At 32.7% G+C, this 13,666-nt stretch overlaps 1 protein-coding gene across 1 annotated transcript; it reads left to right on the top strand.

Annotated features, from left to right (window-relative positions):
• The first annotated feature begins 3,836 nt into the window (after positions 1-3,836).
• On the top strand, positions 3,837-4,435 carry LOC131831413 (transmembrane protein 14A-like). Its single transcript, XM_059173488.1, has one exon. The coding sequence runs from the start codon at positions 3,877-3,879 to the stop codon at positions 4,174-4,176; it is 300 nt and encodes a 99-aa protein (XP_059029471.1). The 5' UTR covers positions 3,837-3,876; the 3' UTR covers positions 4,177-4,435.
• Positions 4,436-13,666: the final 9,231 nt, after the last annotated feature.

Raw genomic sequence — 13,666 nt, 5'->3', positions numbered from 1 at the left:
ATGAAAGGATGAAGGTAGCGCCAGCCACACTGAGTCAGTTAAAGCAAACTTTATATTGGTTTTTGTTCACAAATGTCATGTCCACTGCATTTTGCCTTTGGTTTCCTTTCATTTGAAACCCTAGGAAACCTGAAACTCAAAATAAAATTCCTACCCTTTGCTGAGCTCTGTGGGTTTGGAAACTTCTCTAGGGTTTAGTTCATTTTTTCATTCTTACCAACTGGCCTAAGAACTAGACACAAAACCCAAATGAAACCACAAAAATTGGTCTCAAAACAGCCTGGACTATCAAGAGAAAGCAAAATGTTAGGTTTGTAGGTTCACTGAATGGTTCAGGGTTTTGGAAACTATTCACATTATACTTGGCCCTTTTTGTCTCTATTCTCAACCCCAAACTATGGAAATCCCTCGGGATTTAAGGTTTCAGTTTAAGACAGAAGCTTGGATCTTAACAACAGAAATTTTCTTACATAGATTATAGATACTCAAGAAAAGAGAATTATATGTGTTTGAATCTTATCAAAAGATAAATTTTAAATTTACATTATTAAGTTACTATGAAAACTTGTAAAATATAAACTTATCTCCTTGTTATGGCCTAAGATTGATGGAATATCACTGACTCACTCACTAGATTACCGAAACTACAATGAGTGGTATACAGTGTGGGTATTTAGTAGTTAAGTAATTTAAGAAAATTAAAATACACTTAATGGTTTTGGGACAGTTAAAATTTTAACTACAATATAAATAAACTTTAATATTGACTTGGAGAATTGGAACTAAACTCACATTTACATTGTAAGTGACTGTGGGAATAAATGAAACTAGGCAAAAGCAACTTATGTTCATCTTTTCTGCTTTGAAAATAATATACCCACTTTCTTTTCCACCATCTCTGACCAATGGAATGATGGTCATCTGCTGCTCTCATATTTGAGTTCCACTAATGTCTTCCCACTCAAACCTATATGATATACTTTGTCTACAAACCAATGCCAAAACCAAAACCCATAATAAAATATCTTGCATTGACTAGATGTCTTGTTAGGATTGACTTTGTATTGAATTTGGCTCCTTTATTAACCTATACACACATAAATACACACACACACTCACACACACACACACACACACCACTTTTTCTTAACAAATTTTAAGTGTACAAAACAGTATCACTAACTATAAGTCTTTATCCCTTTCAGTGAACTTTTGGGAATTCCTAGCCAATTGTCTACTTATTTTACTTTGGCCAGAACTGCATCAAATGACAACTTTCTAGAGGAAGGTAGACTGTGAGTATAGGTATGTTTAATTGGACACAATATCGCCATAAAAAAGGCATGTTTTTAGTGAAACAGAATAAAAGAATCAATATTGAAAATTATGCTACAACGAGCACTGTCTATGATTTTTAAAAATTCAGCTGAGAGGCACCTGGGTGGCTCAGTCAGTTAAGCACCTGCCTTCAGTTCAGGTCATTTCAGGGTCCTGGGATGAGCCCTGCATTGGACTCCCTACTCAGCAGGGAGTCTGCTTCTCACTCTCCCTTGGCTGTTTCTCCTGCTATTGGGTGCTTTCTGTCTCAAATAAATAAATAAAATCTGTTTTTTTTTTAAATTAATAGTATCCTTTTTTATCATACATGTTTTAGTTGAATTATAATTGGCATACATTATATTAGTTTCAGGTATATATCATAGAGATTTGTTATTTTTATACATTTTGAAATCATCACCTTGATATTCTAGTTACCCTTTGCCATTATACCAGGTTATTACAATATTAATTATTATATTCTCTATGCTGTACATCACATCCCCATGACTTATTTATTTTTTAACTAACAGTTCACACCTCTTAATCCCTCATCAAATAAATACATAAATAATAATAAATTCAGCTGATTTTTAAAAAATTCAGAATAGTTCTTACCACTTATTTTTATATATCTAAGAAATAAGGGGTATAGGAAATGATTAACCATAGAGAATTTTTCCAGAAATGGAGAAAGTTACTAGCCTTTAGATCAAAAAGCACAATGAATAATGGGATAATTAAAATAAATCTATAAACTGTATAATCTATAAACTGTAGTGGAACACCAGGGGGAAAATAGAAAAGATATCCTAAAGGCAACAACAAAGAGAAGGAGGGAAAAAAATCAGAAGGAAGGGAAAAAATACCTGCAGATGAACAGTAATTAGATTAAGAACTTTAAAATGTAGGTAAAACCAAATAAGCATTAGTGACTAGTTGGAGGGGTGAAAAACAAGATATAGCTAAAAGAATAGATTAGAATAATATAAAAGTTATACAGAAGGTAAGTTAAAATGTTTTAAAGACTGATTTTGGCAGCAGAATAGGCTTGCTGATCAAAAATCTTCCATGTTGGGGCACCTGAGTGACTCAGTCCTTAAGTATCTGCCTTAGGCTCAGGACATGATCCCAGGGTCCTGGGATCAAGCAGGAAGCCTGCTTCTCCCTCTCTCACTCCCCTGCTGTGTTCCTGCTCTTGCTGTCTCTCTCTCTCTCTGTCAAATATAAGAAATAAAATCTCTAAAAAAAATAAATAAAAAATTTTTTTTTAAAAAACTACCATGTTGTAGGTATCCATGTTAGAAAAATATGGTTAATTTTAAAAAGGATCAGATTAGAATATAATATTAGAATAGAATTCAAACATTAAAATATAAATAGAAAATAAAGAATTGCATGATCACTTTAAGAAAAACGAATAAATGACAGAGAAAATAATGTAAAAGACTAACACACAGAATACAAAATAAGATAGTGGAAAGAAGTATGGATGCATCAGTAATAATAATAAATTGTTTAAACATAACAGTTAACACCAAAAATATTCAAGATGAACAAAAACCCAATATTACAATATGAAGTTTACTAACATCATGAAAATATAATGTCTCAGAAATATTCAAAGTACAGAGATGGAAAATTTATACTAATTTTTAAAAATTTTATATAAATGTTTGTTACAGACTTTTGAGGAAAATCTATAGATGTGAACAGTATTATTACTTTTTTATTTTATTTTACTACTGTAGCACTCTTAAGTCATATAATATATTGTCAAAAATATTAATTAATTAAAAATGACAAATTTTTCAGGAAAAATTTTTTTAAATGTTTTTTTAAATGTTTTTTTTTAAGATTTTATTTATTTATTTGTCAGAGAGAGAGAGAGAGAGAGCACAGGCAGACAGAGTGGCAGAGGGAGAAGCAGGCTTCCCACACAACAAGGAGCCCGATGTGGGACTCGATCCCACGACGTCGGGATCATGACTTGAGCCGAAGGCAGCCGCTTAACCAACTGAGCCACCCAGGCGTCCCAAGGAAAAATTTTTAAGTCTGATGATGATATATATAAATAAAAAATGAAACAAGAGAATAATTGATCTGTATAATACATGGGAAAGATCTTGAATTTTTTTTCAAGAACTTGGCTGATAAAAAGACAAAAATACAGTACTGAAAAGGACACACAATACACTTGATTTAATGAACATACAGAACTCTGCTCATCAATTAGAGACCATGCATTCTTTTAAAATATACATGAAACATTTAGTGATATGAACCATAAAATAAAGAACTAACAACAGAAAATATAGAAAATATTATATGAATATGGGGACAAACTTCTGGACATTAAGAAGAAACAAAACCTCATACATTGGAAATTTTTTAAACTGTTATCTGTAATGAATTAGCCTAAGAGGAATTTATAATTAAAATTATAATTATTTATATCTGAAATTAATGTATCAATACATACAAAATGTAAGATGCATCAAAAATAGCACATGGTCGGGACCGCTTCTGGACACCAGCGGTAGAATTGCAACCTTGCCAATGGACCTGATCGGTTTCGGTTATGCGGCCCTCGTGACGTTTGGAAGCATTTTGGGATATAAGCGGAGAGATGGTGTTCCATCTTTGATCGCTGGTCTTTTTGTTGGATTTTTGGCTGGCTATGGAGCCTACCGTGTCTCCAATGACAAGCGAGATGTCAAACTATCACTGTTAACAGCTTTCTTCCTGGCCACCATAATGGGTGTGAGGTATAAGAGATCTAAGAAAATCATGCCAGCTGGACTGGTTGCAGGTTTAAGCCTCATGATGATTCTAAGACTTATCTTACTGCTGCTCTGAGAATCCAGAGGAACTGAAGACTAAATTCATATGATTCTACTGTAACCGGCAGAGTATAAACTTTGGATTTAAAAGACAAACTTCAAGGTGGAATATTACGTGTCTTATTTTATGTTACAAACAACAGAAATGTTCCAAAATGAACACCAGTTTGAGGGATTTTTTTAAAAACTGAAAACTCAACTGTTTTCTACTTGTCAGATAATGGTCTTGTTAAAGATATTCAATAAATTGTTATACAGGCTTTCAAAAAAAAAAATAGCACATGGAGGAACATTTATAGTCCTAAATGTAAAATTTGAAAAAAATTAATGACCCAAGACTCCAAATCATGAAATAAGAAAAAGAGGGGAGGAAAACAGAAAAACAAAAGATGAAAAAATGGGAGAAAATAAATTACAGCCATTAGAGTAGAAAATAACTAAATAGAAAATAAGAACTTATTAGAGAGGCTAAAGAAAGCCAAAAGATAACTCATGGGGGGAGAAAAATGTAGTCATATGTGACAAAGAGAAATTTAAGTTGAAATTATTAGGAATGAAAAAGAAAGAAACATTAATGTTATGGAATGAATATTTGTGTCCCAAATATTTTATGGCTTTTTGAAATATAATTGACATACAAAATTAAAAGATACTTAAATGTACATCATGGAGAATGATATAATATACATTGTGAAATTCATTATATTTGTATACATTGTATATAGACATACCTCTAAGATATTGTGTGCTTCTTGGAGATAATGTGCATTTGGTTATAGACCACTGAAATAAAGTGAATATTACAATAAAGAGAGTCAGGTAAATTTTTTGGTATCCCAGTACATATAAAAGTTATATTCATATTATACTGTCTAGTAAGTATGTAATAGTATTATGTCTAAAAAACAATGTACATATACCTTAATTAAAAAAAATACTTCATTGTTAAAGTGCTAATCATCATCTGTGCTCTCAATGAGTCATAATCCCTAATCATAAATCACCATAACAAATATAATGAGAAAGTTTGAAATATTGCGAGAATTACCAAAATGTGACACAGAGACATGAACAAATGCTTTTGGAAAACTGACACCAATAGACTTGCTCAATGCAGGGTTTCCACAAAACTTTAATTTGGAAAAAAAAATTATCTGCAAAGCAAAATAAAGTACAATAAGACAAGATATGACTCTATACACATATAAATTGTATCCTCCCCAAGTATTCATATAAATTGGTATTTGGAGATGGGGCTTTTGGGAGGTAATTTTAGGACTAGATGAAGTCATGAAGGTGAGGCCCACATGATAGGATTAGTACCCTTACAAGAAGAGAAAGGAGAGCTATGTCTGTTTTTACCTATAAAGGAAAAATCATTCGAGGACATATTCAGAAGACAGCCATCTGCAAGCCAGAAAAATTGTCCTCACAGGGAAACTCAGCTGACATCTCTATCTTGGATTTCTAGTTTCCAGAACAGAAATCAATTTCAATAGGTTAAGTCATTCACTCTATGTTATTTTGTTTTAGTAACTCAAGCAGACTAATACAAGTAGGTATTATATGACAATAGTATAAGCAACTAACTTCCAATGAAAAGAAAAACTCAGAGGTAAAGCAAACATTTCTAGAAGTATAAAAATTACCAAAATGGAGTCAAGAAAAAAATCTACTGATAAAAACATAATACTCAGATATTTGTGGGAGAATTCTACAAAATTTTCAAGGAAGACAATTTCTTTCATAAGCAGTTTCATAAAACAGAAAAAGAAAAGAACCAAAATTTGGCAAGTACAGTAACAAAAAATAAGTTTTAAGGTATAGTGGTTAAGAACAACATAAATGTGAAAAACACAGAATCAAAAGTTAGCCAAATTAATGAAACTATATAGAAGAGTACAAAATCACACCAAGGAAATTTCATTAAGAGAAAACATGGGCATAAGATAACCTTTGAAATAATTAACCTCATTAACTTAATCAGGGTAAAAATCAAATGGTTATCTCAGTAGAAAAAAAATAAAATATTTGGTAAAATTCATATTTTTGACAGAAATTTTAGTAAAATAAAAGTGAAAGAAACTTACTGAATTTATTACAGTTATCCATGTAAAATACAAAAACATCATAATTAATGATAGTATCATTCATTTTTAAGGCAGGGAAAACACAGAAAAGGTAGCTACCATTGGTACAAGATTATAATTTGCTTCACCAGGAAAACAATAATAGAAATGACATAGAAAAAGTCATTTAGAATTTGGAACAGAAATACGTCATTGTAGATATCATGATCATATAGAAACTTTAAAACATCCTATCAAAAAATAATATGAAGACTGAAAGTCCAACCAACATGATTGTTGGATATAGTATGCAACATCAAAACACAGCTATTAAAAAAGTTTACAATGTACTATTTGGGAACCTCGCCCATATTATTAAAGCAAAAACTTAGGAGATACTTCAGAATAATAATATGTGCTAGAACTTTATAGGAAAAATCATAACATTTATCTTACTATGTATACAAATATTAAACACCAAAAATTTTTAAAGGACATACATTCTACATATAGGGAGATGATATATTAAAGATGTCAGTTCTCCCCAGAGTTAGTTTGTAAATTCTTTGTAATCCTAATCAAATTCTTTTCAAAACTGGAGGATCTGATCCAGAAGTTTATATGTATGATTAAAAAGTCAAGTACTGACAAACAATTCTGAAGAAGAAAACTATATTTGTGTGAAAAGCAGAGAGTGACTCACTGGTCTGTTTAATATTTTGACTTAGTAAAACTTTAATAGCTGCAATCAAATGCTATTTGTAAAGGGATTTAAGAATTAAATATAACCAAGAGCTCAGAAGGAGATCCAAATCATATAAAAACTTGATACATGACAAAAGTAGTACTGTGATTTTGTGATGAATGGGCATAATGGAAATATAGTCAATACCTATCACTGATACCCGGACAGCACATATGAATAGATGGTTCCTAGTTTACATAGTACTCTAAAACAAATTCCACACGAATTAATTAAATAAATGTGAAAAACAAAACTTTAAAATACTTAAAAAACAATGTAGGAGTAACCAGCTAAATATAAGAATTTAAAATATTCAAGTGTCTCCCCTATTACATAAAAAGATGAGAAATCTAATTAAAAGTTGGAAATAAATGTAAACATTCCATAATAGTGGGTGATTATATATATATATATATATAAATAGAATTCTTTAGTTGTTTTTTTTTTTTTTTAAAGATTTTATTTATTTATTTGACAGAGAGAGATCACAAGTCGGCAGAGAGGCAGGCAGAGAGAGAGAGAGGAGGAAGCAGGCTCTCTGCTGAGCAGAGAGCCCAATGCAGGACTCGATCCCAGGACCCTGAGATCATGACCTGAGCTGAAGGCAGCGGCTTAACCCACTGAGCCACCCAGGCGCCCAAGAATTCTTTAGTTTTGAAGTATAATTTGCTTTTGTGTAAAGTTATATTTCCAAGGTTAAGCGATTTTTGCAAGCCTGAGACCACACTTCGACTAACAAAATCTGAAAAAATCATTGTGTGCAAAAGGATGCCTGTAATTCCTATGGGAAGTTGATAAATTTTAAGCTTCATAAAAAGTGGATCATAGAAATAAAGTCTTCTGCAGTTGTACACTGAAATACTATCTAGTTATTAAAATTAAAAAACCAAATTTAAGTGTTAACAACCAGAATACATTTGGAAAAATAAGTATTGATCTTAAAATACTGCAAGAAGGGGTGCCTGGGTGGCTCAGTGGGTTAAAGCCTCTGCCTTCGACTCAGGTCATGATCCCAGGGTCCTGGGATCGAGCCCCGCATCAGGCTCTCTGCTTAGCAGGGAGGCTGTTTCCTCCTCTCTCTCTCTCTCTCTGCCTGCCTCTCTGCCTACTTGTGATCTCTGTCTGTCAAATAAATAAAATCTTAAAAAAAAAAATACTGCAAGAAAATACTTACACTATAATAGCAAATCCAGTTAGAACACACCCTATCATTCTTTAAATGTGGTTATGTGTAAATTATTATCTGAATAATACATAAATCATGCAAATGAATAAAATATACCAACCGAAGTATAATGGTTTCTACTATGATTAGAAGAAGGAATATGGGATGCATGAGTTGGTTTTATCTATATTCTCCATATGGGCTTTTTGAGATTTTACGTATGTATGTATGTATGTATTTGAGAGAGAGAATGCTAGAAGGGGGAGGGGTAAGGGGGGGAGAGGGAGATATCCCAAGCAGACTCCATGCCAGGTGTGGAGCTGCATGTGGGACTTGAGCCCCTGACCATTAGATCATGACCTGAACCAAAACTAAGAGTAGAATGCTCAACCAACTGAAACACCCAGGGACTCCTCTCCATGTAGTTAATAACAAAAAGTACAGTAAAACTATTACTGTTTTCAATTATAATAAAATAGTGAAGTTTTAAAAATGTAGATGTTAAGTATATAGCTCCCTAATACATTATCTCCTGTATTTATGAAACATTTGATAATTGAAATAGTGTTAAAATATAATCATTTTATCAATAACAGTTTCTCAATAGGAAATAGATCTATCTTACTAAAATTACTTTTTTAATGTAATGGCATTTCCTTATATATTACCTGATTATCATTCTGTGGTCAATTGAAAATCAAATCAAAAACAGTCCTAAAACATAGCTGTAAGGAGATATGTAAATCAAAACCATAATGAGATACCACCTAACATCTTTCAGAATGACTAGAATCAAAAAGACAAGAAATAACAAGTGTTGGTTAGATGTGAAGAAAAATGAACCCTTGCACACTCTGGTAGGAATGTAAATTGGTACAGCCACTGTGGAAAACAGTATGGAGGTTCCTCAAAAAATAAAAAAATAGAAATACCATATGATCCAATAATTCCACTATTGGGTATTTACCCAAAGAAACTTAAAACAACAATTTGAAGATTTATACAGCCCTATGTTTGTTTATTGCAGCATTACTTATAATACTGCAATAATTACTTTTAATACTTATAATAGCCAAGATATGAAAGCAACCTTTGTGTGTATAGATAAATGAACAAAGAAGGTGTGAAATATACAGATATCTATATCTATACAGATAGATAGATAGATATCTCTATGGACTCTCTCTTTCTATATCTATATCTGTATCTTTCTATATCTATATCTATATCTTTCTATATCTATATCTACACAGATATATCTATATCTATACTGATAGATATCTCAATGGACTCTCTCTGTCTCTCTCTATATACACATATATATGTGTATATATCTCAATGAACTATTACTCAGCCCTAAAAAAGATGAGTTTTTGCCATTTATGAAAACATGGATGTATATAGAGGGTATTATGCTAAGTGAAATAAGAGAAAAACAAGTATCATATGATTTCACTTACATGTGGACTCTACAAAACAGAACAAGTAAACCAAAAAAAGCAAAATCAGATCTATAAATATAAAGAAGAAACTGATGGTTGCCAGAAGGCGGGCAAAACAAGTGAAAGGAAGTGGGAGAGATAGGCTTCCAGTTATGGAATCAATAAATCATGGGAATAAAAAGTACAGCATAGGACATACAGTCAATGGTATTGTAATAACATTGTATGGTGACAGATGGTAGCTACACTTGTGGTGAGCATAACATAAACCTGTTGAATCAACATTTCTATTGTACACCTAAAATTAATGTAGTACTGTACACCTAAAATTAATGTAGTTCTGTGTGCCAACTATGCTCAAATTTTTAACATAAATAAATAAGTTAATACAGCAGAAGGTGGTAAAAGACCTCCACTATTTATGTTAAGCCATCTCAGGAGCTGAGAAAGCAAATAAACAGATACATAATATTTCCCTCTGTGTTAAAAATGGTGAGTCAAATAAAAACATAGCTATGATGATTAGTTTTTGGTTTTTTTTTTTTTTTAGAGAGATTTTATTTATTTATTTGACAGAGAGAGATCACAAGTAAGCAGAGAGGCAGGCACAGAGAGAGAGGAGGAAGCAGGCTCCCTACTGAGCAGAGAACCTGATGTGGGGCTCGATTCCAGGACCCTGAGATCATGACCTGAGCAGAAGGCAGAGGCTTTAACCCACTGAGCCACCCACGCACCCCATGGTGATTACTTTTTTGTGTCAACTTGACTAGGCTATGCCCAGTTAAGCAATCAAACATTCGTCTTAATATTACTGTGAGGAATTCTGTAGTTAGAGTTAACATCTACAATCACTTAACTTTAAGGAAAGGAGATTATCCTCAATAATGTGGGTGGGCCCCATCCAGTTATTCGAAGGCTTTTAGAGCAAAACTAAGGTTTTCCTGAGGAAAAAGAAATTCTCCCTCAAGACTGCATGAAGCATTAGCTTCTGAGAGTTGCTGGTTTGGAGGAATGTCCTAGAGACTTCAAACTGGCCCCCCAGTTGTGTAAGCCAGTTCTTTGAAATAAATTGTTTCTGTGTGGGTGTATTCTATTCTGTTTCCCTGGAGGCAGTGACTGATACATTCATGAATCATGATTGCCTATCAGTTAATTCCTAAAGAAATTCATAAGTGTTTTATAATTTAACTTAGGTCCCTTTTAAGCAGTTTTGTGTGAGAGTGTGTGTGTTTACACAAGTAATATGCATATATGCATTTTTCTGTGTTTTAGAGGCTTTCTGGTATTTTGTTTTGGTTTTGTTTGTTTGTTTGGTTAGTTCATTGTTTTTTTTTTTTTTTTTTTTTTTATCTCTTCTACAGTTTCTTGTCTGTAAAAAAATGCCGGTTACCGACATGACGTCATCCCTCACTCTTTGCAGACAAAATCACAATTTGTTCAGGTTTACATCCCTAAGAAAGTTTCTCCATGCCCAGCTAAGGGGTAAATCTTATAAATCTGAGACTATTGTGATAATATTATTTCTCTCTCCAGTGACTGATCAAAGGTTGAGCATATGACAAATTTCTGAGCATTGATACGCAATGATAGGTCTTCTGGAAGGTCTACAGGAAAACTGGAATAGAACATTCCTTTTCTCCTTCTGCATATTGTATTGTCAGATAAAATGCCTGGAATTTCTGCAACCATCAATCAACTATAATGAGAACTAATCTGAATTAAATAAGCCTTTTGGGACATTTCACATTTTCTTCCTTCAAAGGCTGGATTTTTCTGTTACCTGTAGCCTAAGTCACCCTAACATACATACTTTCATATCTTTCTTTAGAAATTGTGACAAGATATATAACACCAACTACCAAGTCCACTGCATTTCAACTGACAGGGTAATTTAAGACTTGAACATTAAACACCAGAATATTACAGTATATTCAGTGAAACCTAATATCTTGGAAGAGACTCTTCAAAGACCCAGTTTAAGTGAATTTAACTAATGACACTTAATTGCAGATTTTTTTGGCTGGTTTCAGTCAATTGAAGGCATTATTAACGTGGAGTGCAAATGGATCTAAATTCAAAAAAGCATTCATTCCAATTCTATTCTCATAATACTAATAGAGTATAGACCAATCTTTGTTAACGACTGAAAATACTTCTCAAGCATATCTGATTAATTGGGTAGACTGATAGAAATCTCTATTTGAAAAGCAGAATATTGCCTTATCAGATTACTCACCTTTGATTCTTTTTCCAAATTAGAAGGATTTATAGAAGAATTACCTGAGAGACTATGCCACTAATAACCATTCATTTTCTTTTATATACTGCCTAAAATAGGAATGTTAACTGTTTTACATTTTTTAATGAAAATAGAATATAATTCAGTCTGTACTCTCTCTTGTTATGAATCGAATAGTAAAACAACAAAAATGGCAACAACAACTAAAATAACTTTTTAATCTCAAAGCTTTGTTTAAAAACCAATATGTACACAAGTATTTCTATGAGTCATGCCTGTCTTAATTCACCTACTTATTGCACATGTTTAGCAAACTATGTATTTTCAAAGCTCAGTATGATATGGGAGTTTTCAACTGTTTGTATTTCACTCTGTGTTGGTAGGATATTCTGTATGTCACCTATGAGGTTTGCTTTTTTTTAAAGTGTGCTACTTAGATAATAAAGAGGTTGACTTGGTCCAGTATTCTAACGACCACATAAAGGAAGGAGTCACTGGAAGTTAGAGTTCACTCAGGTCTTCCGCACTGATGGGACTACATCATAGGAGATCAGGCTCTTCACTGGGGAGCAATAAAATGTCATTGGTTTCTTACATTGTCTCTTCTGTCACTTTATCCAGAGAGGAGTCCTGTAACCTCCTGCCTGCATGAGAGTTGGTATGCCAAGGGATGGATCAGTTTTAGCCTGGTTCTTAGAACTTATGGGGCTGAGGTTCTTACCCCTCAGTTTGTCTATTTTCACCAAATCTTTCCAAAACGCTCCCAATTCCACACTCCTCTCTGCCTTCCATCTCTGACGGAATGAGAGAGGCCAGTTTCCTGACTACATATCCAGGAGAGGTGACCAAACTTCCCCTCTACCTTCTCATACAAAACTCTAGCTAATCTTCTTATGTTCAACCTATCCCTACATTCTGGCCTTCAGCAATACCAGGAACCTCACATTCCTAAAGATGTGTGCAGTTTTCTGATCTTAGCGGTCTCACTTTTTATTAGAAGTCCTCTATCTTTACCCTGCCAAGACTTAGATGTTCTTCCGTCTGAAATATAAAAGTTACCATCCATCCTTCATTTGTCCAATTTCTGGTCAACAGTTGTCTTACATTCTGTTCTCATTGTCTTTGTGGTTTTATAGCTTTTTAATAGTTCCACTGTTATTTCTGTGAGATAGCAGGATGAAGTAAAAATAAATGCAGTGTCAATCTTCCATATAAAATGGTATTGTCATGTTGCCACACACTCATATTTGCATTATGTGTTCTTCTATGCTTTAGAGTGATTACAAAAAAAGAGGTGGATTAGATATATGGAAAATTTATAGCATTTGACACTTAATAATGCTAATTTTAATTATATATTTACCAGTGTTCTTTGTGAAGTGAATTTTATATTTTTTAAATTTTAAAAATATTAAATAATATATATTAACATTAAAAACAAAGCAGTGTAACTGATGACATTAGTATTGAATAAACACAGAAGCATAAAAACTGCATTTTGCTACTCTCAATAAATCAGAATCTAACAACTTTCCTTTACCACACACAGACATTATGTTTTTACAGCAGATCTGTTTTGAAAACTGAAAAAATGCACCTGCAGAATTTACAATCTCATCTTCACTGATTTACTGACACTTGTCCTAATATGAGACACATAATCTTTGAAAACTGGAATACTATAAATTTAATGAATATTCACAGGTTTTAATATTATAATAAACACATAATTTGATCAGAAGATGAAAACCCTTTGGTATAAAGTGCCCAAGAAAAACTGAGACTTTCTTGTGTATCTTGCTTTCGAGTCATTTTGACAAAAGGGTGTCTGTAGCAATGTTTCAAA

Source organism: Mustela lutreola, chromosome 5 (genome assembly GCF_030435805.1).
Source record: "Mustela lutreola isolate mMusLut2 chromosome 5, mMusLut2.pri, whole genome shotgun sequence".
Lineage (NCBI taxonomy): Eukaryota > Metazoa > Chordata > Mammalia > Carnivora > Mustelidae > Mustela > Mustela lutreola.
The sequence above is the reverse complement of the archived record's forward strand: the minus strand, read 5'-3'. Positions and strand labels throughout refer to the sequence as shown.

Excerpts from the sequence above, each read along its gene's own strand:
- LOC131831413 (XM_059173488.1), top strand. The coding sequence starts at position 3,877 with ATGGACCTGATCGGTTTCGGTTATGCGGCCCTCGTGACGTTTGGAAGC.